Source organism: Ambystoma mexicanum, chromosome 4p (assembly GCF_040938575.1).
Source record: "Ambystoma mexicanum isolate Mex_15411 chromosome 4p, UKY_AmexF1_1, whole genome shotgun sequence".
NCBI lineage: Eukaryota > Metazoa > Chordata > Amphibia > Caudata > Ambystomatidae > Ambystoma > Ambystoma mexicanum.
The window spans coordinates 797,690,292-797,716,416 of record NC_090927.1 but is presented as its reverse complement, the minus strand read 5'-3'; the positions used below and the strand labels follow the sequence as shown (position 1 = coordinate 797,716,416).

The following is a 26,125-nucleotide window of genomic DNA, read 5'->3' as shown; positions in this document are numbered from 1 at the left end:
GAAAGCACCGAAGTCTGGAGAACAATAGAGGGACTTTCTCCGTTCCTGAAAGAAACACTCAAAGCATGCTCATTAAAACTGCTGCAGCGGCGGCGGGGAAGATCGGGACATCACTGATGACGGTTCAAGAGAGAACTGACCTTAATAACCTGGGTCCATACTGCATCCTGACTAGGATAAACCAAACTCTGCCCAGTGCAGCGTATTACGTGTATCCACATCGCACTGAAGTTCGCCATTTCAGAGGCTCACCGATTGTCTCAGCCACGCAACCTCACGTACACAATCCATGACGTAGCTGCCTTTCTCAAGAATGAATTTTGTGAAAGCACAGGAAAAAGAGCAAAAATAAACCGTCAAGTTTTAACGGTCCTATGTGATAAAACCGAAAATAAAGATATAGACCACCCACATTCCAATTCAAAAGTCAGAAATAAATTAAACTTCAGAAAATGATAATAAACAAACAGTAGATTAATTTATCCTGTTTCTTTTTTTTGCAAAGCAGACTTTTGAGAAATAGACATAGCTTCCATTGGCTCTGTGTCCAAGTCTGTCAGGAAGGCTTCTGCCTGTTTGTGATCAGCAAGTGAGTGTGTTTGGCCCTCCACAATAATTTGCAGAATTGCTGGGTAAATCATGTAGTATGTTAAATGCTTGTTCCTAGCTTTCTCCTTAGCAGCTTGAAAGCATTTCCTTTTATCCATAATATCCTTACTCAGATTGGCAAAAATCATTATCTTATTTCCTCCCCAGGCAAGATCTTCAGGATGAGTTCCCTGGTTGGGTACCTTAAGTAATTAATTCTAAACTGTTAGAACAGGAAGGTGTTCTCGCACACGCTCTTCATCTAGTTGTTTATCTTTAGCGTTTAAGTCCGTTAGCTGCCCCAGTGGGATGTAGCTAGTCTCTATGTTTATGGGTAAAAGCTCACAAAACTCCCGATTTCCTTGTAGAGATTTTAGCTGATGCACAAAAGTATTGCTTTGATTTTATAGTCTTTAAATAACCGTTGTGTTGATGCGGCGATTACCATATGCGCTGAACTTTGTCCATCTGGCAGATTATTAATACAAAACACACTGCTGCCCCTTGCCCCCCTCGCCTGCATGTCTAAAGACACCTTATTGTGCTCTATTTGGCTGCAAGAGCCAATGTTCAATTCTGACAGGCAGACGCCAAGATGAACATTGCATGATGGGGTTCAATGGCTTGTGATGTCACCACAATCACAGCCGACCAAAGAGGTAAAGGTGGAAATGCTGACACCTTCACAATTCTGCCCACACATCGGCCAACGCAGCCCTCTTGATCTGTGCATTTTTCTGTTTGGGTTTGCCGAGGGCAAGGCTAGCAAACACTATGGGTCATTGGTCTTTACCAACATTTGTCTGTAGGTGCACTGCACCCAGACCCAGTGGATTGGAGCCCACCGCAAACATGGATGAGTGGTATGGGTCAAAGAACAACACGGTGAAGTCTGCCTCCATTGTAGCTTGGAATGCCACTTTGCCATGGTGAACCCGGTGCCACGAATGGTCTTTTTGTGCGAGTGTCTGGAGTGGTTCTGCAAGTGTGGTAACCCAAGAATGAACATTCTGCAAAACTCTTCCATTCTTTAGAAGCTTGGCATTTCAATTTGAAAGCACAGGACCAGTGCTTCCTTGACGTCTCCCTTCTGTGGGTCCAAAGAGAGACCCAAAAGCTTGATAATCATGTCCAGAGAATTCTACTTTGTTGCAGAGAAATGTGCACTTCTTGTCATGGAGTGTCAGTCCTTAGTCTTTGCAGTGCCTTTTTTTTTTATCTGTGTCCGGTGTTCTTTGATTGTGGAATACGCCACAATATCATCACTCATGCTGATGACACTCAGCAAATCTTCAATGATGCTTTGAATTATGTAATGAAACATCCCAACAGCTGATGACGGCTTCAACATAATGCTAGATGTCAGAAGCGCGCGCTTACAGTGAAATAAACCAGTATGGGACTAAAATGTAGTAATATATAGATCGGGACCCAGGGTGGAGTTGGAATTGATGGTTACATTGATAAAGGTGGATATTCAGAAGACGCAAGCTCATTGTACATCTAATAGGTCATTGGGTGGGAGTCTGGTGTTGTTCGCTGCAAACAGCTTTTTTGCCATTCTCATATTGCTGCAGATTCTCACTGCTGTTCGGTGGTTTCGGTTTCTGTGCCAGGCCCATAGGTGCGATTCATGATGTTGGTTCACGCCAGATATTTGAAGCCCCCTCTCCCTAATTTCAGCAGTTCATGTTTGACTGGAGAAATCAGGTCAAATGGTAAACTCCTTTTGTCTTAAATCCACCAGCAGCTTGCTCGCGTCTTTTTGAAGTTTGACAGGTGGAGACTTTAGACATCACACTCCCCTGAACAAACATTAAAATCTGGATAATAGTGAGAGGACTTCTTTATATACAGGCTAAGTGTCTCAGCAGCATCACCACGGCTGAGTAGTGTATATTTTTCTAACAGCGCCACAAAGACCTTGGTTTGTATTGATGTGTCCTCATAAGGGATTTCAGATAGGAATGCTCACTGTTTTGTTAGTGGCTTGCTTTCCCCATATGTGTATATTTTGATAGTAGACCACCTAAGCAATGGCAGTGGATGGAACTTAAGACAGTTTGATTCAGACATTATGTTGATGGATGCCGCCATGTCTTTGAGGACTGGGAGTGAAGTCTACCCAAATAGTACTGTACACCTTAGTTGTCTTTTGCTTAATGAGATGCCAAAGACAGTGGATATGAAGACTGTCTCTTCTGTGTCTTCCATTTTGCCCAGATCACTCATGCTTGATGCAGAGACCTGCATCGTGATGGCATCTACCCTTGGCCTGTGTGTTGTCCGCCGTGCTGACCCTCTCGGTTCATGGCCTTGTGGCGATGACCTGCAAACACTCCCAATGCGATCATGTTTTCCACATTGCTGGACAGTCTATAGTGCAGACATTCATTACCACAAGAGAAGCATGTCTTGAGTGTTTCTAGTGACAATTGTGGTATTTTTCCTGCCAGAATTGGCCGTTTTCTTACTGTGGGTCGACCTCTGGCTGGATTTACCTTCTCCCTTTGAACATTTCTGAAGACTTCTGTGTTATGCATGAAAATCCACTAGTTGATGTGACCTTACAAGCTCCAGGAGAGGCATGGATGCGATTCCAGATTCTCAGTATCAATTTGCAGAGCTTATTGAATGAGCACCTTTATAAACATAGGTCTCCTTTACCGAGGAGATATTACACCTGAGAGAGTTTCGAGGATCCAATTGGTGGTTCCTAGAAACCACTGCCACATTGTTTAGAAATGGCGCGTGCCCATTTGACGCCTGGGCACTTAAGCATTAATAAGACACAGAACCAAATAATACCCATGTTTTACTGGCAAAGAATACATGCAGATGTTAAAAACATTGTTGCCACATGCACACTATGCCAGAAAACAGCGAGGGCAACGTTCCTCTGCCCCCCCCCCCTTACAACCCTTTCCAATTATAAAAGTATGATTATAAAAGTCCCATTCTTAAGAATAGGGATAGATATTATTGGCCCTTTAGAAACAACCTCCCCCGATTAGGGAATAAGTATATTTTAGCAATTGTTGCTTAAGAGACCCATTATACGGAAGCATTTACGATGATAGCACCTCTCAGCAAATACTAAAGTACTTGATACATTTCTTATCACGGGTGGGTTTTCCTAAGGAAATTCTGACCGACCAAGGGAGTACATTTATGTCTAAACTCAAACCCATGGCAGAAGTGAAACAAATCCTCCACATTACCACGCTATGCATCTCTGTATACCATCCACAAACAGATGAGCTTGTGGAATGATTTAATCAGAGCCTAAAGAGTATTCTTAAGAAGCTGGTTGAGGCCGATGGCTGTAATTGGGATTTAATGGTGTCTTGGGCCCTTTTTGCAATCTGTAAATCTCCAAGCTTCTTTAGGTTTTTCTCTTTTCAAACTCTTGTATCAACGGGAGCAAAGAAAAGTCCTAGATATCCTCAGAGAAACTTGGAAATAACATGAGGAGGCTGTCCTTCCCTTATCATAGGGGCTAGGAGAAGGGAGTCATTCTCCTAGCCCCACGAGGATCCTGTAGAACTGTTTGTTAGGAAAAGCTTGGAACTTTTACTTTAAGACACTTTTCATCCAGTCATTCTCCTGGGGTACGATCAGAACCTGAACTTAATTGTTTATTGTAGTGACGACGGGGATAGCTTCTTTAGTTTAGGTAGGGAAATCCCATTAGAGTCAAAGACAGATAGGTTTAGCTTTTCTTTTAATAAAAGTCTATAGCAATCACCATGGCACCACTTGGTCAATCTCTTCATTCCTTGTCGCCACACCTCGGATACAAAAACCTCACCCGCCCCCACTTCACCTGCACCAAGTACAAACTGCACTATATGACTCCATACCTGAACTAAGTCATATCCTCTCTGCAAGCCCTCTACCTTGAACTGGCACTCATATAGTTTAATGACACTTGCCATCTTGTTTGACTAGGTCTATCCTAATCACTCCTTTATTTATGCCCGGCCATCCTCATCATCCTCAACCATGTATTGCCCCATCCATCTAACAACTGAGGACATCCATGTAGTTGCACCTACAGCGCTGCTGTAATTACTACTCCCCCACTCTTGTTGCCCTTAATACCACCCTTCACTCTGCCGAATCCCCGACAACCGTGATCTGATATCTCTCTACTCCCACCCTTGCATGTTCTCTAGAATCCTCCAGGCTATGCTGCCTCTCCCTAAAGCCTGAACCAAACCTTCCTCCCTCCGTCTCTCCACCTCCTATCATCCCCACTTTCTTTTCTATTCCACTTCACTCTCTCTCCTCCCTCCCTGAAATCCTACTGATACTCTGCTCTGCTAACCATCATGTACACTGTGACACCTTTGTGCCCCACATGATTAAAGAATTATGTCCTATTCACACCTCTCCTCCCTCTTCCACCTCTGTGGCTCCATTGGCCTTTTTCTCTCCTGCTATATACAAGCCACTGTCATCCCCATTCTAAAGAAATGGCTGCTGTCCCAAACAAACACTACTTCTACAGTTCTGTCTCTTCTGCCCCACCACTCCAAAATCCTTGAGCAAGTTATTTTCAAGTGCAGTGCCAGCTACCTTGAGGACCAATATTTCTGCATTGCCTTACAGTCTAGATTTAGGAGTAAAGACTCAGCTGAAAGAGCACTCACCCATATCTCTAACTTTCTAACCACAGCCCACCTCTCTTCTAATCTAATCCTACTTGATCGTTATGCCACCTTTGACACTAAGGCCCATCCCTCCCTCGGATTTGAGGGCACTGCAATTAAATAGATTGCCTCCTAACACTCAGCCCGCTCACTGATTTGTTTTGGGGCAACTCCTGTTCATGCGCTATACCAACTCACTGGGTAGGAGCATTTCCTCTTTCGGCTTCTACTACCAGCCTTTGAAATAACACAAAGATATATCTCTTTTCCATCCTTCTCCCTTGCCATCTCTGAAAACATTACCGGCTGCCTCAGCCATCTGCCTCTGGATGCCATTACACTTTCGGATACAGAACTCTTCCAAAACAGAAATTATCTTTATCCGTACCTCCAATGCTAATTCCGTCATGCCATGTCCTTCAATAAGGACAGCCTCACTACTTCATCCAATGCCAGCACCCTTGTAGCCCTCTGTGATGGTGACCTTCGAATCCAGCAGTTCATTATAGATACTGTCATGGCTCCGAGAATCAACCTCCTCAACATTGGAAAACGTAGTCCTACCACATGCTGATCTCTACTCTCATGCTCAGTAAACCCAATACTGCTCTAGCCTACCCATTAGTCTTCCTCTTCTACTCTTTCTCGCCCCTTTACAGAGTGTTGGATTTTACTACTCAAACCCTCTGCAACCTTCCCAGACCCCCCCACACCTCTGCAGACTCCAGTATGCTGTCAGACATTTAACGCAAATGTGTGCTCTTGAAATTCCTTCTTTTCTTCAAATCTATCAATGATCCTGCCCCACTCTACCTTGTTGACTGTATTTCCCTGGAATCTTCCTTTGCATGTAGCAGTCTACATTCCTCCTCAACCTCTCCATCCTGTGCCCCGTCTAAGCCTCCTCCAACTTCCAATTCTCCTTATTTGCCCCTCTCCACTGAAACAGCCCCCATCCAGATATAAACATTCACATCTATGGAACAGTTCAAAACCAGACACAAGCTGCACCTCCTATCCAGAGGAGTGACACACTCCTCCACCATCCGGCCCCCACAATCCCATACTGACCACAGGCTATCCTGGACACTCTACCTAATCCATATGTTCAGCTGTACATTTGTGGACGTGTATAATATTATATAATGTGGCACTTGGTATAGGATTAGTGATGTAACTATCTTGCCCTCCTTAATAACCCGTTACTCATTGCCCGAACTCTGTGTATGTTAGTGTTTAATCTGCAATTTACACACTACTCTTTATGTGAGCATACTTTGAAGTCGGGTGGCCAAAATTTACTGTGTAATATTTTTGGGGTGAATCACACATTATTCGGCCGCTCTGCATATCCCCATGCATTGAAAAAGCGATACTTTGCTCATAATGGCAGTGCTTTATGGTTAAAGATATACACAACTATGCATGATCACATGGCAAAACTAAAAAATTATTTACGCTAGAGCATAACAACAAGTACAATATCTGGATTTCACATCTGCATTGTTGATGCACAAAGCTATCTTTTCACAAAGCGAGCAAAAGCTTATTCCAAATAAAATGTTGTTTTACCTAATAAGCAGATATTTCAGCCACCAGTATTTAGAACCCTTTATCTGCATTTACATCAAACTTTAAAAAAGATTTCATGGGGATAAAAAGAGAAAGGTGAAAAACAGATTTTAAATTCCATACTACTGCACTCAAATACCTTTTTTTGACCATTTAATACAGGTTTTCATTAATATACATAACAAGACATCTTCCTCAACGTATCGAAGATATATTGAGGTAGATGTCTGAGTTTAGGTCTACAACTACACTCTTTTCTAGAGGGATACTTCTCAGGTTTCCTCTAATAAATAATGAGTTATCACTGATCACCATAATTTTACTTAAAAGAATCTTGAGATTTTCTGGAGTTTATTTTCTCTCCTTCCAACCTTCTACCTGTTACGGCGTACATTATCCAAATAACATATGCACCATATCTAACTTGGTGGCATATATCTTAGTATTTACAGGTAGTTTTCTGTCAACATGCTCCTCCCTTGCCTCATTTAATAAGAACAGAGGCAATGATCTTCATCAGTTACATGAATCCTCATTCTAATTTTCTGAGAAAGGGCATATTTTCACCCTGCGATTGTTTTTCAAATTTTTTGTCTCTTCTGTAAGACTATTGAAAACAATAAAATTATGTAATACCTAAGACATTGACAATAAAAAATAAAATTACACAAAGCACTGCTTGCTATAAAGCAACCATACAACATTGCATTTCAAATTGGTCATATATCATATTCACATACCGCTATCATGTTTCAATCCATCTTCCTTAATCATGGAATAACCGTCACCACCAGCAGCAACGTAGGAAGGAAGGATAACTTTATAAACAAGGGCATCTTCCAAAGGCACATAAGTTGGGGTACGGCACTCTGTGCAAAGTACATCAATTCCGATCACTCTGTTTCCTGGTTTTCTTTTAAGATCATACACAACGCGGATGCCTATAAAAGTAAAATATAACAGACATGGGACAATATTAATAGAACCAACCTGTTTGTTATCTTAAGTTTAGACATTTTCTAATTTCCTCTGCTGTTAACATTGCTACAAGAATATGACACTAACGCTAATTTAATTTTTATAACACCAAATTATTTCATATAGTATTTCATGACCAGACAGAGAAGGCAGTAAATCATAATTTCCACTGATCACAGAAAATAAGTTGACATGTTCCTGAGTTGGGTCTGGGTCTGGTTGGGTCTGGTTAGCCACACCTCTCACAGTGGTCGCATTAAGGATCATAGAATACAGAAACTGCATTATAGTTTCCCCTCTACCCAACACACATTTCAGTGCATTCATGACTGCATGGCTGTCAAACTCCTTATTTGTAATTAGTAGACATTCATCAAGTGATAACTGTAGGAACCTGTTAAAGACACACACAATGCATTTTCAGCATCACAACGGTTAGTATTTCATCCAGTGGAAGACATGAGTGGTTGAAGGAGTAGGGCAGAAGGAGGCTGTCATTCTGCTAATGGTCCCATAGGTGGAAAGTGGACTACACTGGGGCATAGAAGAAACTACCCTAGAGGACAGAAGGACAGAACTCTTTACACTAAGTCTCTTCAAGCAGCACAATGATCAAGTCAATTGGTTTCCATGTGAGAATGTCGCTGTGAAAGTCGACAGGGAGGCGACTTTTTCCCTGGGCCCTAAAATTCTTTCCGCAAATATTCTAGGAGGGGTATACTTATATATTAACCTCCAATCCTAGAATATTTGGGGAAAGTGTTTGATTCTTTGGAGGGTGTATTTTTAGGGAATGTCGCCTGGCAGCCATTTTCACTGTGACATTATCACTGGATGTCGTAAATTGTATGGTAAAGGGGGCGCAAAGGCAGAGAGGGTTATTAAAGACTGATAAGCATCCTTCAAATTGGAAAATGTGGTGTCAAGCATTGCAGGCCCTATCTGAGCTCTGGATACTTAGGAAGATGACTACACATGTCAAGGACATGTTGTCGAAGGAGCAAGTAGGTATAAAGACTTCGGGGGGGCTTGGACATATCCAGGGATATGCTGTTGGTAGCTGTGGACATACCTTGCACTCAGGAACAGAGGAAGTGAAACGAGGGTATCCATATGTCTGCTTACTTTACAGAGGGCATTTTAAAGAAAAATTTGCTAAATTGGTGCATTTTTAATAATATATCTAAGAAATTGGGTAAAGAAACCCATACAATCGGTTGTTAGGGGAACACATAAAAATCTCCAAAATATACTAGGCCACCAATAGTATACATGTGCATTTTCCAACACATTTTCATGCTGGCTGGGTTCAAAGAAAAATCATAAGGCATGATTTCAATACATGTCAGCATTGCTCTGTTAAACACATTTTCATGCTCGCAGTGCCACAAATATGCCATTATTAGAAATCATGTTCATGCTGCTTGAGTGCAATATATGCTATTACCATTGCAAAAACATGTTCTTATTGCCTGTGTCCAAAATCTGCCATTATAAACCTTCGATGTGAAAACGATTATTCATACTTGCTGTGCCCAATATAGGAGAGTATTGTCAGTGTAAAAACGTTTTCATCATGGTTGTCTCCACTATATGACGGCAGCATGCTCCCATAGCAGTACACCAGCTTGGAGGGTCGTTCCAAGATTAGTGCGATGCTGCCAATATGATGGTAAAGTGCAGGAGCTACAAGTATGGAGACTGAGTGACCTTGCCCCAACATCACAAGAGAGTATTTAGCAAGAAAGTTTGGTCTTCTGTTGCCTACGCTCAGTTTGATTATTCAAACAAAATCCTTTTGTTATGCGTATTTGCTGAAACAGCCGACAATCTATTCGATCTCTCCAAATGACGTAAAGTATATTTTATTCGCTATGATTCATAAGACAGCCTGCACGTGTTTCGACCAAAGGTCCCCTCTTCAGGGTTATTTTTACGATGCGAGTAATGATAATTGGTGATGTAATTCATGCAAACAATATGACATGGAACCCATGGTAAATGAACCAACATAAAAATACATATGTCAACAAAGATTGAATGAATTGTGACAGTGTGTAAGCACAAGAATAAAACTTTGATGATACAATCCAGCAACACAAAATTAAAGGTTGTGTGAAAGCACATTTCATCCCAACAATTAGAAAGCATACAAAAAAAATCATATTATTCAGGCATGGTTGAACATGTGCAACACCAAATAAATAAAAACAAACCATACATATGAATTATGCCTTGAGTAAAAGAGAGAAGGAAAAAGAAAAAAAAAAGAACAAAAAGGACAAGAAAAAAAAGACAGAATAAAAATGACTATTAATGTGAAAAACAAAGAAAGTTGACAATTTAAGAGACCATAACAATTAAATCATTTTAAGTAATACACCTGCATGCCACCCCTCACAACAAATGTGCGAACCCTAAAAAAACTAGAGAAGCTGAACAGTCCAGAGTGTTAACTCACCAAAAGTGATAAAACCAGAACGGTAAATCTAGTCTTTTTGATGCTAGACATTTTACCCATATGTATATTCAAGATGTAAGGGTATGAAACTCTTCAGGTGATCCTGCTTGTTAAAAAATTGTGTGTACCAATGTAACATGATTACAACAATAACATCATTGAGAATCTGCTAGTAATTATCTGGACATAAAACAATATTGTGAAAGGAAAGTTGAGCGAACGAGTGTTCGACAAATATCACAGACATTGCTTTTCAAAAGCGGTGAAACGCGTGTGCGCGGACAGAATAAAATAGTGGCCTGTCAAAAACTTGCCACATTGCACATTTTATATGGGGTACCTACCGAAAGGAAAAAGTGACAATAACTCCTGTAAAAAAAAAAAACGGATTGCGAACATGTTTACACATTCCAGTGAACGCCATCAGCTTGGAATAAATGCGTATATGAAATACACGCATTCCATTGTGGGATCGGCATATAAAAAGAAGGATATACATAAAATGGAAACAGTCACCGCTCATTTTGAAAAAACGTGTATATGAAATGCACCGAACGTTACTGCTAAATACCGTAGCAGTCAGGGCTTTAAGTGGGGTAAGAAATCGAGGGGGGGGCCTCATTTGGGGGCGTGGCTTGTGGGGGGCGTGGCCTAAAACGTACGCAAATCGTAAGGTATGCACACACATATATGTGCATGTTATATATCTGTGTGCGTACCTTACTATGGTTTGTGTACTTTGCAAGCCATCTTTTCTAAACATAGAAATATCTATTTCTATGTTTAGAAAAGATGGCTTGCAAAGTACACAAACCATAGTAAGGTACGCACACAGATATATAACATGCATATATATGTGTGTGTGCATACCTTACGGTTTGCCTACCTTTCAGGCCATTTTTTTTTTAAACATTTCGGTTTTATAAAAGATGGCTTTGAAAGTACACAATTCAAGCCGTCTTTTATAAAGCTTTGACTAAAGACATAATTGGCCGTCGGCAAAGCTTTATAAAAGATGGCTTGAAGTGTGTGCTTTTCAAGCCATCTTTCATAAACCTCGAAAAATGTCGAGGAATCCCCATGTTCGCCGAGGGTTAAAGACGCCTCGGCGACCTGGGGAAACAAAGGGACAGTAACTGCCTCTGGTGACCCCTCGCGCGAGAGGTCACCAGAGGCAGTTACTATGACTTACAGAAGTGGCAGCCAGGCACAGCATCGCTGTGGTTGGCTGCCACTTCTGTCAGATCGCCTGACTTCATGGCAGGCGCATCTCCCGTCGCGGCTGCCGCCGCGACGGGATAATGCATCCCGCCAATGTTGCGTGCAGTGGAAGGGGGGGCCCCGGCAGGGCCGCGGCTCAGTCCCACTTTTTGGAGACTGCCGGGGCCCGGCCCCGGCCCACTTAAAGCCCTGGTAGCAGTACACCCTTACGCTGGCTGTGCCCAGTACAAGCTGTAAATAAATCCTATTCACACTGGTTATGGCCAATACATGCTACCATTGTAAAACATGTCAGTGAAAGATGTTCTCAACATATACCAGCATTAACCTGTAAAACAGGTTTGCATGCAGCAAGTGTCCAACAAATGCCAGCATTGCCCTGTAAAGGTATTGTGGCATAGCCAGTGTCCAATAGGCCCCCTTCCCTGCCTGTGCTCCCCTCTCCCCGCCTCCCCCCTCTTTCCTCCCTGCACCACCTCTCTGTCTCACCTATCTTTTCTAACTGCTATTCTATCGACTATCCTATCCATCTCACTAGGTCTGGTAGGAAGAAACTCAAAAGGGGCATCCTGGTCTCCAACCCAGGCCTCCCTATCGCTGATACCTACACCAGTGCTTCCTCCAGACAGACCATTACTGACATACTCTTTGGCGTTCCCTCTCCAGGCCAATGGCACCCCATATGGTCTCTGTTCTCTCTCCATTTTCCTCTTCTCCCATTAATGGTGGCACCCGGTGGGAGGCCATGCTGGCCCCCTACCACTCCTCTAAGACCATCATTAATGTCTACTTAAATGGCACCGTCTTGGTCCAGGGGCCGCAGCCCATTCTCCTCCTTTTTGATAGACGCTTCCCGCGCCTTATCAACTTCCTTTCCTCTCCTGCTATCCCTTCTTACTCCTCTCTGGCTCCTCTGCCACCTCCTTCCTCTGCCACCTCACCGGCACCCCCTGCTGCTTCTCTGGCCACCCTGTTGCCTCTCTCCTCCGCCACCCCTCTGGCACTCTCTTCTCCCTCTCTGACTACCCTACCTTGTCTTCCTTCCTCCTCTGCCCATCCTTGGGCACCTCCTTCTGGCCCTCCCCGGAAGTCCTTCAAACGTGGCAACCAGCTCCACATCACTACTCTCGTTCAGCTGTCAAACACTCCTCTGACATCTGTCTCCTGGAAGAGCTCGATTTGGTTGTACTCGGCCAGCTCGGTCACAAGTTTCGACACTCTCGTTCCCAATGGCTACAAGATCCTCTCTGAACCGAGAACCAACCATCCTGGGGATGAGGGGAGGGGCTGTAGCCTTGATTTTCCTGAGTGGATCCCTGCTTCTATCATTCCAATGCAGGATTACTCCTAGTTGAATGCCTGGTCTGCAGACTATCTCTCCTGGCCTCTCTCTCACTGTGGCCACTATCTACAGGCCGCCTGGCCAGGTCGCCCTCTTCCTCTGAGTGGGCTGACCTCTCCTCCTCGCTCCTTGCCTCTACCTCTCAACTTCTCCCCGGAGACTTAGGACTCTTTAGCAACCTCTGCGATTCTTTCTCTCGGTCTATTCTTTCGTCTGGCCCGACTCACTGTGCAGGGCACACCCTGGATGTTCTGATCTCCTCAGACCTCCCATTCTCTAACCCTCTCACCACTCCACTCTTGGAGTGATCACTTTCTCCCCACAGCTCTCTCTCTTCCCCGTAGGTCTAGCCGACTCCAGCACTGCCACCTACCTTCTTGGTCATCTGACCCAAGAAGCGTTTGTCAGTTGAAGCTTTCACTGCTATCTTCTCTCCTCCTGCACCTTTGGCTGACTTGCACCCTGACACAGACCTCTCTAACCTTCAGCTCTCTATCTCAAACACTCTGGATGTCCATGCCCATGAGGATCCACTTGAAGACCAAATCCAAGTGCAACTCTTGGTATGATTCCGACATTGCTGCCCTTAAACGCAAGTGTCAGGCGGGGAGGAAGTGGAGGGCATCGAGCGCACCCCCTGAGAAACTGGCCTGCCGCCTGCTCCAAAAGCAGTGCAGAGTCTGTCCTCTCTAAGAAGAGAGCCTACATCCAAGCCTGCATCTCTGCGGCATCTAGCAACTTCACGAACATTTAAAAATCTGCAAGGAGCTGGCCAATCCTGCTGCAGTCTCTACCTCTTCTGTTCCCTCCCAGGCCCTCTGCATGGCCTTGGCATCTCATTTCACCACTAAAACGCAGGACATGCTGTCCACCATCTCTTCCTCTACCTCCTCTTTCTGCTCCTCTACCACTCCTGGCCTGTCTGAGGCCGTCTCTCCTCTTCCTTTTACCTATTCACGCCTGATGTTTCTAGACAAGTCCGATCTACTAAAGTCTTGTCAAAGCAGGTTCTCCCCTGCTCATCCAGAACCATCAAGGACCACATTGACACCCTTGCTCCAGCCTTGGCAGATTGCTGCAATCACTCCTTTGCCACTGAAACTTTCCCTTCCCCCTTAAGCACTCACTTGTGCACCCCCTTCTAAAGAAGCCCTTGGGCAATCCTTCCTATCCAGCTAACTATTGCCCGATCTCCATCGCTCCTTTCCTGGGCAAACTCTTGGAAAAGCTGTCCATCTCCCAGCTTCATCTACATACTGAATCTGTTGGTTGCCTCCATGACCACCAGTCTGGCTTCAGAGCTGCCAGAAGCACGGAAACTGCTCTCCTGAAAACTTGTGAAGACTTGCTGTCCAATCTTGACTCTAATCTCCCTTCTGTCCTCATTCTCCTCGATCTATCCTCTGCTTTTCACACAGTCAACCATGCCATCCTGCTCAATCGCCTCTGCGACAACCTTGGTATTACTGATCAGGCCCTAGCCTGGTTGACCCCCTTTCTCACTGACCGACCCTCTCAGGTCCAACTGGGCTCTTCCCATCTTCAGTCTCTCGCTACTTGTGGTGTTCCCTAGGGTCTGACCTCTCTCCCTGGCTCTTCAACCACTACCTGGCACCTCTTGCCCACTGCATTGCTACTTTCTGCTCCAATTTTCAATGTTATGCAAATATCACTCTGCTCTCTTTCAGGCTCCCCTCAGCCACCTCTGTTTCTTTTCTCATACCAGAATTCAGGAATCGTGCGCTGCCAATGATCGCTGCGTTAATGCCAGTAAGATTGCGATCCTCCTCGTCGGGACACCCGCTCCCTCCTTTTCTCTCTCTCTATGGCCACCCACTCGGGGCTCTCTTCCTGTTCCTTCCTGTGAGGTTAAGAACCTTGGTGTCATCTTCGACGCCACCCTCTCCTTCTCTCCTCACATCTCTGACATCTCTAAGAAGCCAAACTATCAGCTGCACCTCCTCAGAGGTATTCTTCCTTTTCTCACTTTCCCCCAGAAGCTCACTGTCTCCAGCGCTCTGGTCCTCTCTAGGCTGGACTACTGCAACAGCCTCTTTATAAATCTTCCTGCCGCTACTCTTCGACCTTTACAACTTATCCAGAAAAGGAGTGCAAGACTTGGCCTCAAGCCCTGGGATCGTATCTCTCCAGCTCTGAAATCTCTTCACTGGCTCCCCGTGGCTGCAAGATCACGTTCAAGACCCTCTGCATCGTCCACAAGGCTTTCTGGGGCCTGGGACTGCTCTACCTCCAACGTGCTCTTCCAAAATATCTTCCTTCTCAAGGTCTCTGCTCATCCACCTCCAACTCTGAGGGTCAGACGCATCTCCAAGCACAGAGTTGGGGGCAGATGCATCTCCACGGCTGGGGCTTCCCTCTGGAACAGCCTCCCTGCCTCGCTCAAACTTGAGCAGAACCACCCCTGGATCCGGAAGCAACTCAAGACCCTCCTTTTCACTTCACTTTCTCTCTTCCTCTCCCCTGCTGATGCACCTGACTGCTCCACGCACTGGTCACCTGGTCACCCTCTGAACTCAGGCCCAGGCTCCTCCATGTCCAGTTGCCCTTGCACTGCCTCTGGGCTCCCCAACACTTAAGGGTCTGTATCTGCAACCCTACAGATCCATCTCTCTGCACTTATGAGCCACCCGCTGGCTGCACTTGTGAGTTAACTGCACGTCCCCCTTCCGCTGCCCCCTAGCACTTCTCCCCTTCACACTTCCCCACACTTGTACGATCTGAATGACACAAGGCCTAGTAAGATTGTTATTTTATCCTCCCTTTGTTGTTTCCCCTTCATTGTCTTAACACACCTAGAAACACTTGTGTACAGGCGCATTAGTAATGACACATCATATATCATATTTGCCAACCTTGTCCTGTAATACACATTTGCCATGCAACCGGTGGGAAATTTATGCCAGCATTACCCTCTAAAGATTGCCCAGCATCTAGTGGTCAATAAATGCCATGGTTGTTATTGTAAAACAAATTGATTGGGTAAATGCCTGTGCCTACACAAGCGCACACTGGCAATCACATTTGTTTTTTAAATCACTGGGCTAGACTATCGGTTTAGGACCTTCTTCTCCCCCTGTAGCCCTTGCACGAAAGAAGCAGAAGGCAAACTGGCACTTGCCTCCTTCTGATGGTGTCTAACCTGCCCTACCAACCTGCTGGAACAGAGGCTGACCCTTCATCCAATGCCTATATTTATATAGTGTTCATGAACTATGGAGTACCACAGTAGTTTTCAGCATCAGCATTTTAGTTAAGTAAATATCCAAATAATCCAGCTCGTGTGGTTGTCCTTGTGTTTTGTAATTCTCAAAATCGCTTGCTAGACAGAATTTGCTAATGTGTAGTCCTATCCAGGTTTAATTTATTTATTTATTTTTTTAAAATATTTTATTGATTTTATATTTTAGAAAAACAAACACACAACACAATACAACTGTTAATTATTTAAAACTCCCCCCACCCCCCATCAAGCCAGAGCCGGCTCCCTTGTATCCTCAGTCGGGGCACCATCAGGAGAAACATTGTCCGTAGGAACATCTTCAGAATTCTCAGAGTCGTCCAAGCCCTGTTGTGGGTTGGTCATAGAGGCCACCAATTGTCGCCAGGCCAGCAAGGGCCCTATCTCCTCCTCGCCCTCTCTAGTGACCGCTTCAAACCAGACCACGGATTCAGCCTCCGCCCACCTCATAATGTCCGCCCACCATAGTTCCACTCTCGGCCTGCTAGCTGATTTCCAGTTCATGGCAATCCTGCGTTTGGCCAGAACATATGCCAGGTCCCTCATCTTGCTCAGGTGCCTAAAGTGTCTGGGCCTGGGGAAGATCCCAAGCATACATGACCAGGCAGATCCCACGTCCAACACCACTCCCCCACTTGCGAGCTTCATCTTGACCTCCTCCCAAAATCTATACACTTCCGGGCAGGCCCAAAACATATGTAGCAACCCAGCTTCCACCTCCCCACACCTGGGGCATTTTTGAGTATTCGAGCCCCCGAACCGTGCGATCCTCTGGGGAGTCAGGTAGGCCCTGTGAGTAATGTAGAACTGGAGTTGTTGGAGCCGTGCATTTCTGGACACCTTTTTATGATATCCCAGGACCCTCTTCCATCGACCCTCCGTTATGAGTTCACCCATCTCCTCTTCCCATTCATGCCTCAGTTGGGGCAACTCTTTCCCAGCCTTCGTTCTGAGGAGTTCGTATATTCGTGATATTTCATGCCCACCCTCTGAGACATCATACATAGTTTCAAGGGTGGCATCAGGGTCATCTGCTAGTGCCGTCTCCGGCCATCTCTTTCTTACACGTTTTACTAGCCTAGCATGGGTGATGTACTGGCCTCTGTGCACCCCCGTCTCATCCTGCAACTTTTGAAAGTCCAGCGCCTCCCCCTCTCTCCATATGTCCCCAAGCGTGGCCAGGCCCACCGGTTCCCAATGCCTTCGGACAGAGTGAAACAGTTGGGTGTCGTTTTTACACAGGGCCACCAGCGGGACCTGCCAAGAAAGTGGTTCTGACTCCCCCATCAATTTCCATGTTCTGTGCCAGACCTCCCATCCCAACCTCAATAGCCACCCTCTTCCCATCAGTTTATTCTTTTGTAGCCACACCACCTCTCTCAGGAAATATGGGGCCGCTTCATCACGCAGCAACCTAGATTCCGCCGAATCTTCATCAGACAACCACCTAGCCACATACAACAGTTGTCCCGCCAGATAATATAGTTCGAAGTTGGGCAAGCCTATACCCCCCTTCTCGTACGGGTTCTGAAGCTTCCACAGGGCCACCCTATTCCTGGAGTTACCTCACACAAAGCCCCTACACATACTATGAAGTCGTACAAATAGGCTTTTAGGGATCAAATACGGGACGTTCACGAAGAAGTGCAGGAGTCTGGGAAGGACCACCATCTTCAGCAAGGCCGCCCTCCCCATCATGGACAGGGGCAATCTGGACCAGAATGTCATGCTGTTCTTGACCCCCTCTATGGCTTTCTCTGTGTTATGCTTGTGCACCGCTTCAGTCCGGTGGTAAATATTTACCCCCAGGTACCTAAACGTGTCGGTCCGCCATGGTATTGGCAACACAGGCAGCCGCTCCAACGGGACGTCCCTGTACCCGCCCAAAGGGAACAGGCTAGACTTCCTGGGGTTCACTGATATGCCCGAGAGGACAGCGTAATGGTCCAGTACTTCCAGTACGTACTGCAGGTTCTCCTCCGGGTAGCGGAGGTACAACAGCATATCGTCCGCATAGAGAGATGTTAAGTGGCTGCCGCTGGCAGTGTTAATGCCCACCTCGCCGTATTGTTGCCGCAGGCATATCGCCAGCGGTTCCAGCGCAAGTATATATAACATGGGTGACCAAGGGCATCCCTGCCTGGTCCCCCTGCTAAGCTGCCAGGCATCCGAGACTGTGGCCCCAGTCTTGACCCTAGCCACCGGGCTGCTATATAACAACTGGACCCATCTGATATAACCAGCGCCCACTCCGTATCCCTGCAGGGCCGCTTTCAGCCAAGGCCATCTCACTGAATCGAAGGCCTTGACTGCATCCAGCGACACTACCGCCATCTCGCCCGTGTCATCCTTAGTATAGTCGATAACATGGTGCAGCCTCCTATGGTTATCACTGATATTCCTGCCTGGGACATATCCCGTTTGATCCGGGTGGACCAGCTTGCCGATCTCTTTCTTCAACCTGTTGGCCAGCACTGCCGTGAGTATTTTGCTGTCCTGGTTTAGCAAGGACAGAGGTCTATAAGATCCACACTCAACAGCCGGCTTGCCTGGTTTCAGTAATGGGACAATCATGGCCTCACGGAGGGACAACGGGAGTTCTCCCTGCCTTGCACGTGGGGAGGCCCCGGATCACCACCTCCAGCTCATCAGATGTGATAGGGGCGTCAAGTTCCTCCCGCTCCAGGTCGTCTAGGGTGGGCAGACCAATGTCTTCCAGTGTGTTCAGGATGTCCTGGCTTCTGTCCTCCCCCGTGTCCTCATACAAACGTTTGTAGAACCTGAGGAATTCCTCGTTCACCCCATCCTGAGTGTTGCGAAGACCACCGTCCTCACCACGGATCTCATGGATAACCACTCGAGGGGACAAACTCTTGTACAGCCAGGCCAACAGTCTGCCTGGCTTGTCGCCCCCCGCGTGCAGCCTCTCTGTGTATTTCCTATGGTTCAGTCTACATAGTCGGTCCCAAAGAGCGCTGCACGCCACCTGAAGGTCTCTCATCCTAGTCTTGTCTACCTGAGTGGCATTCTCAAGACGAGCCAGGCTCTCCAGTTCCCTTTCGGTGTCCTGAAGCTCCCTCTCGATACCCCCTTGAAGTCCCTTGGATTTAGAGATCGCCACTCCGCGCACCACTACCTTAAAGGCCTCCCACAGAGTTCCCGTAGAACGCACACTACCCGTGTTTATCTCAAAATATTCCCCTATGGCAACCCTCAGGTCCTCTCGGAAACCCTCATCCTGCAGTGCTTCCGCCCGGAGTCTCCATGTGGGGACCCGAGGCCAAGGGGGTTGGTGTCGCCACTCTACCACCAGGGGCGAATGGTCCGACAATACTGGAGCCTTATATTCCGCCTCCACTATTTCGCCCGCTATCTCGGCAGTTCCAAACACATAATCCAATCTCGTATATGAGTCGTATGGCGCCGCATAATGCGAATACTGCCTCTCCGTGGGGTGAAGTCTCCTCCACACATCCACCAGTCTCAAGTCTCCTAGCAATGTCCCGAGCGCCTTGGCCGCCGGCGACATTTTCCCTTTAGTGTCTGCGGACCGGTCAATTTTGGGATCTAAGACACAATTGAAGTCCCCTCCCCACACCATCACGCCCCCTACCAAGGGGCCTAGTTTGCCATAGAGGGATCTAAAGTAGGCTGCAGTATCATGATTGGGGGCATACAGGTTGAGGATGTGTACCTCCCTGTTCTCCAGGAGTCCCGTTATCGCCACCATTCTACCCTCCGGGTCCACTATCGAGTCGAGCACCCGGAACGGTACATGCGGCGCCACCCAGGTGATGACCCCTCTAGCATACGCCGAGTACGTGGCACCCACTACCTTGCCCTTCCACTTCCTCGTAACCACCTCCAATTTCTCCCTGGTGAGGTGGGTCTCTTGTAGCAGGGCTATGTCTATCCGCATCCTCTTTAGGTATAGCATGACTTTGTTTCGCTTGAGGTAACTATTGAGGCCTCGGACATTCCAGGTAACTATACGAAGGCTATCCGATGCCATCAGTTTGGTCTGTGTTCAGCCCCGCCCTCCCCACAATACCCTTTTGGTCTAACACTCCGCCGGCTCTTCCGCCCTTGATCCCCATCCCCCCTCCCTGTTTCCCAACTACACACCACAGCAAACAACCCTTCCCATCCCAATAAAAGCCCAGCTCCATCCCTGGATCTCAGGCCCACCCGCGTCTGGTTTTATCCCGTTTACAAGGAATAGGACCCCGCGGGGCGTCGCCGATCTAACAGCGACCTAACTAACTAGATATGTTACTATTGGGGACAAAGGAAGCCTCTTGGAGCTCCCAATCAGGTGACCACGGGTGGGCACGCCCCACGGGCCAGCCAGTCAGTATCACATCATACACCACATATCGTACAAATGACTATATTCAAGTCCCAATGTCTCGGCCCAGTTGCCCCAGGCGGCCCAGCCATAAGCTACTTATCTTCCGTAGACTCTGCCTGGATGCCTGTTTCTTGAGGACTGCCCAGCACGTCTAGCCAGTCCATCGCCTCAGTTGGTGTTTCGAAAAACAGGGATCTGCTTCTGTAGAAGACTTTCAATTTGGCCGGGTAGAGTAGCATATAGCAATGGCCAGCTTCACGAAGTCTCCTTTTCACCGCTCCGAAGTGCATCCGACTCCGCTGTACTTGTAGCGTGTAGTCAGGGTAGGCCGTAATCTTGGCCGATCCTCTGTCAATCGTTCCCCCTTTTCGAAAGAATTCAAGAATCTTTTCGCGATCACGGTAGTTCAGAATTTTCGCGATCACCGGCCGCGGGGGGGGCCCGGGAGGCGGCCTCCTGGTTAGGGCCCTATGAGCTCTCTCAACTGCAAACCCCTGGGTCAGTACCCCGCCAGTAATCTCCTGCAAAAGCATGGATTCCACAAATTCCGTAGGGTCTGGCCCTTCAGTTCCTTCAGGTAGGCCCACGATACGGATATTGTTGCGTCTGGCACGTCCCTCCGCCTGCTCCGCTCTGTCCTCCAGGTTGCCCACCCGTTGCACAAGGGCGTGTAGCTCCTTTTTATGGGCAGCGCAATCTGCTGTGTTTGTGGCCGTCTCCTTCTCGATGGCCCCCGCGCGTTCCGAGACCGCCCTCACATCCAGCCTAAGCAGATTCACCTCCTCCTGGACGGCACCGATCTTGAGGTTTAAGCCTTCCTGTAGCTCTTTCATGGCGAGGCCCAGCTTGGTCTCCCATGACACTTTTAAGTCCGCAATCGCCGCCAGCACCTCCTGTATCGTGCCTGGTGACTCCGCGGTCGTCACGGGGGTCTCTTTGATCTTGCCTCCTTCCGCCCCTGGGGGGGACTTGGCGTAAGCCTCCATCGTGGGCTGTTTGGCCTTGGGTCTCACACCTCTCGTGGTCATAATGTTGTATGAGTCGGGCGGGGGCCCGTCCCGCCAGTCACCGAGGGGAAGTCACGCCACCCAACGTCCAAAGCCTGGCCCACCACACCATGGGGCATCCAACACGCCCGGAGCACTCCAACCACCAGGCCCACGGTCCTGTCGTTACAGCCACATCCGTTCGGCACTCCCGCTTGCTGGGCCACCGTGCGTCCTAGGCGGCGCTCATGTGTTTTAGTCTCCGAGCAAAGGGACGCAAAGGTCCAGCACTCGTGATCGCGACACTGACTTCATGATCCTCGGTGTTCGCAACGTGTCGCCGCCATTTTGACTTGTCCGCCTGTTCAGGGCTCGTCCCAGTCAATCACAATTATTTCGATTTCTAAGCCTTCTGAACGTCCCAAACTTTCACAGGATGTAGTGGTGGCATTCACACACCTGGACATCGATTTTCAACGTCGGCCGGCCCCCGTGGACGTACCCCTCCATCAGGATCAAAACAGGATCAGCGGAGCTCCTCCAGAGTGCGACCTCTTACATGGCTGTCCAAGCCACGCCCCCATCCAGGTTTAATTTATATCCCACATTGTCAGAGTAATCATGCATAAGTTGCAGAAGTCAGGGAAAGGATTGTTCAGGAGGACAGTTTAGACAAGGCTCTCTTCAGCGTAGGCCAAGACGGCCAACTGTTTGGTAACCATGAGAATGCCTAGAAATGTGTAGCATGGTACATGTAATATAAACAGGGTTCAGGGGGTAGGAGAGAGAGAGAAGAAAAAGGGCACCCCCTGCTTACTACCTCTCAGAAGGGATGAGTATGGGGGCCATTGAATAATGATACCTTAGGCACTGCATTGCTAGATTTCTTGCATCTCCATTGATTAAGCATAAAGGGTGGCAATTTTTGGGTAGCATGGTTTCTCTGCCGGGCCTTGGAATGACAATGATCCTAGCTTCAAGAGCTGAGTTAATGGCCTTTGTAAGGAACCCATAGTGGCAACAGTAAAGACAGACAAGTGATCACAATTCAATGGGGTTTATTAAACTGTATAACTCGGTTGGGAAAACGCAAAAAGATGGGTGCGAGATACGACCATCAAATAATAAAAAGGCAGTCCTAGTGGCGTCTTGTCAAATAAAAAGGGCCTATACTAAGAAAAAATGATTGCCAATCCTAACAACTAAATAGAAAAGACTGTGGGATAATGTTCATGAAAAAGAAAGAAGTGTTCACAAATTATAAGTCAGGATGTGGTAGCCCGAGTCTCCCTTCACCACGTTTTGAGCACGGGACAAGGTGCGATTCCGGAGCACAGGACACGCTGAAGCTTTTCCCAGCACGCGTCAACAGTTCTGCTCTCAGCAATCAGGGCCTTCGGTGGTTAAGTCTCTTGCCTCCGAGGACCTGATGTATCCAAAATAATAAAGAAAAAGTTCCTTTCCACATATACGTTGGCTTGTTCACCTTCACCCCTGGGTGACCACCTTCTGGGCTAAGACCCCTTTTGAAGGCTAGACTCCCTCTGCCGGGCTCACTGTGGCTTGCATTTCACAAACAATCTTCTCTGTGACATTCATGAATCTTAATGTCTTTTTAAACAGTTCACTGTGGATCTCCCACTGCCGGGTTCACTCTTGTCAACACACTTTTCATTGTGACTTCAGGCTTCGCCCCCTTTCCATCGGCATCCCTCCGTCGAGTTCACTCTTGCTAACTTTAGCCAATCACGCAGTGCAGGATTTACTTCCCTTAGCTTTACCTTCGTCTGCCGGTCAAAGACTTTCGACTGTACGGAAGATTTTTGCTAGATCCCTGTATGACCACTTTGACCCTTTTCTCGCCTTTCCCAATGCCTTCTAGTAACAGTAGTTTCAACACTAGGGTAATCCGCCAGAGTTTCCCGAGTGAGCACCCATGTGGTGCCTGACGCTTCTATAGCTGTTTTTCCCCACTCACACTTACAGTTCTTTATGCTTCTTCAACTAGCCGTTTGCTACTTTTTTTTCAACACAGTTCGGTTTCTTATCGGCTCTTCCCTCTACTCACCGGCTGTGATGATTCGCTTGGCTTTCCTTGTCTCTGGGTCAAGGCTGGTACCACAGTGGCAAGCGTCTCTCCCCGGTTGGTTATTAGCAGATGAGGGCTCTGTGTACGGTTGACTTCTGCTGCAACACACGCTGGCTATTGTTTGCGGTCTTACGATTTCTTCCGTGGAGGTTTCACATGCCTGGCTCGGAAAGGGCAAGGTTGGTAATCTCCTTGTCACCCTTTGGGTTCGCACCGTCTTTCTCCTCCTCTTGAACTGCCGTTCTGAGTTAGCTCTCCCCTTGTGCGGTCTGCCTTGCTCATATTGTGAAAATTGCTTGGTTAGCTCCACTTAGCCCTCTACATGGGGCAAGGGACAGTCACAGTAGCAATAACAATATTACTGTTAGGAACCAGCAAAGAACACTCCTTGCTCATGTGTCAAAAAACCATCCATTTTCAGCACCCTATTGACCTAGTGCTAAGCACGCCCCCTTCATGAATCTCCATCGTAGCAGCACCATTGCTTTAAGAAATGTCGACTTTGAATACTCCCAAGAATGGTCTGTATTCTATGCTGGGAAGCGCTTTCCCATAGCAAATCCTTCCTGGACATCGGGACCCTTAACTAATTCTTGGAAGGTATCGCTCTCCGGCTCATGACGTTCTTGAAAAATTGAGGTGCTACTGGCTGAACAAGTCGGCTTAGGATTGCAGTTTTCTTTGGCAATGTCAGCAGCTCCCAGTTTGGGAATGGAGCAACTACAAAGGAAGCTGTTGAACTTCAAACACCGACCCCCACATTTGCTAGCAGTTTTGAGTACCAACCTGAGGGAGCAATATATAACCGCTCATGCGTCTTACGCCAGGCCAAGACCATGATAGATATGAAATCAAAGTTGTCAAAGCAGTCTTTTAGAGACTTGATCTGCCTCCCTAATCAATTGATAAACCCAGGGAACTGACTGCCCTCAGCCTTTCCCAGTCCTTCATTAATTTGCCATCCTCAGTGTGAACCCTCCGATTTTGGCCAACAAGTAGAAGCTTTATAAGCCCTGTCTTTCAGACACTGGGGGTGTTTGAAGGAGGGGCTTTTGGAGAGAGTTAGGATATGGTTGCTGAAGAGGAGGAACCTGGAAGAAGAGAAGATCCCGTAGAGGAGGAGGTGGAGTTTAGAGAGTAAGCAGAGAGGTTAGTGAACATCAGGAGGTGGCAGGAGGAGAGAAAATTGGTGAAGATGAAGAGGCATTTGGAGAAAGAGGAGCAACAAGTAGACAAACCTAATAGGAAGGTTTGTGGTGGTCTGTTGTGCCCACGGCAGGGAGGGCAGGAAAGATTCAAAAGGGCCGGGCCCTTGATTGGAGGAGATTTGAGAGTACGGCACAATTTCAAGTAGACTCAGAACCAGCATAGACACATCCAGGAGGAGCGACTCAAACCATAGGAAATCGGCGAGCTTTTTTGGGGTTGTTTGGTAAGGGGATGCTAGTCCTGGCTCTTATACTTGGTGTGCTTTGACCCAGCGCTCATCAGCTTTGTATGACTGCTTAAACTTTCATGCCAACCACAACCTGTAACATGTGGCAAGGCTTTTCCAAGTTGTGCATTTCCTCCAGACTGCCTGATTTTCGTATCTAGCTGTGGTTAAAATCTATTGCTGCCTACCGATGCCACATACTTGATGTAGTCCCCTGTAACATGAGGCAAGGTTTTCCCAAGTTGTGCACTTCCTGGTTCCATGTGTTAATATCCCAGCAAAAATGTCGCCATACAAGTTGGCACCTTTTTTTGCAGCGATATTACCATATGGAACCTGCGGGGGCCCACCCCACAACCCCCCCATATTTTTTTTTAAGGGAGCAGGGGACACCCCCGCAACACCCGCTCCCATTTACCCCATAAATAATGCCACCTATGCCATTTCCCGGCGACCATATGTATGGCAACATTATTTATGGGGATAATATTGACCGATACCCACTTCCTCCAGACTGCCCGATTTTCATATCCATCTGTGTTTAAAATCTATTGCGGCCTACCGATGCCACATACTTGATGTAGTCCCCTGAAACATGAGGGGAGGCTCTCCAAGTCGTGCTACCATACCTTATGTAATCTCTTATTGAGACATCATATTACTAATTTAATTTAGCATTTATATAGCACTACGAACCCTCGGGGATCTGAGTGCTGCTTATACACACGGTGTGTGGTGCTCATTTATCGACCTCTCAAGGATGAAAGGCTGAGTTTGGCCCTGCCGGGATTCGAACCTTCGTTAGCAGGCTCTGCACGGATGTCAAAGCGAGCGCTCTACTCGCTGTGCCACTTGACCGGCTTGATCTGATGTAGTCCCCCGCAACATGAGGGGTGGCTTTGCCAGGCAGTATACACATACCAACTATGACAGTAGCCATATGTATACTGCTGCACTTCAATAGATGTACTTGCACCTTCTGTAACTAGCGCCCAGATGCTTCAGGGTTAGGTGCGCTGCAATAAATGTAAAAAATAAATAAATATCACTGGTGAAGAGAGGCTAGGCTTGCAAGGGAAGAAGGGAGCTGTGCACTCTTCCCACAAAAGTATTATAAATCGTGGGTTGGGGTCTGCCAACTGCTCTGCGATGTTGGCCTCAGACTGTGTACAGAGGATCCCCCAGGTA

At 47.1% G+C, this 26,125-nt stretch overlaps 1 protein-coding gene across 1 annotated transcript in view; it reads right to left on the bottom strand.

Annotated features, from left to right (window-relative positions):
• The window catches only part of NT5E (5'-nucleotidase ecto), a 1,024,615-nt gene that overhangs the window by 112,924 nt on the left and 885,566 nt on the right, over positions 1–26,125 (bottom strand). The window contains exon 8 of the mRNA XM_069606337.1: positions 7,556–7,756. Coding sequence (XP_069462438.1) covers positions 7,556–7,756 — 201 coding nt within the window. The remainder of the gene's footprint in view (positions 1–7,555; positions 7,757–26,125) is intronic.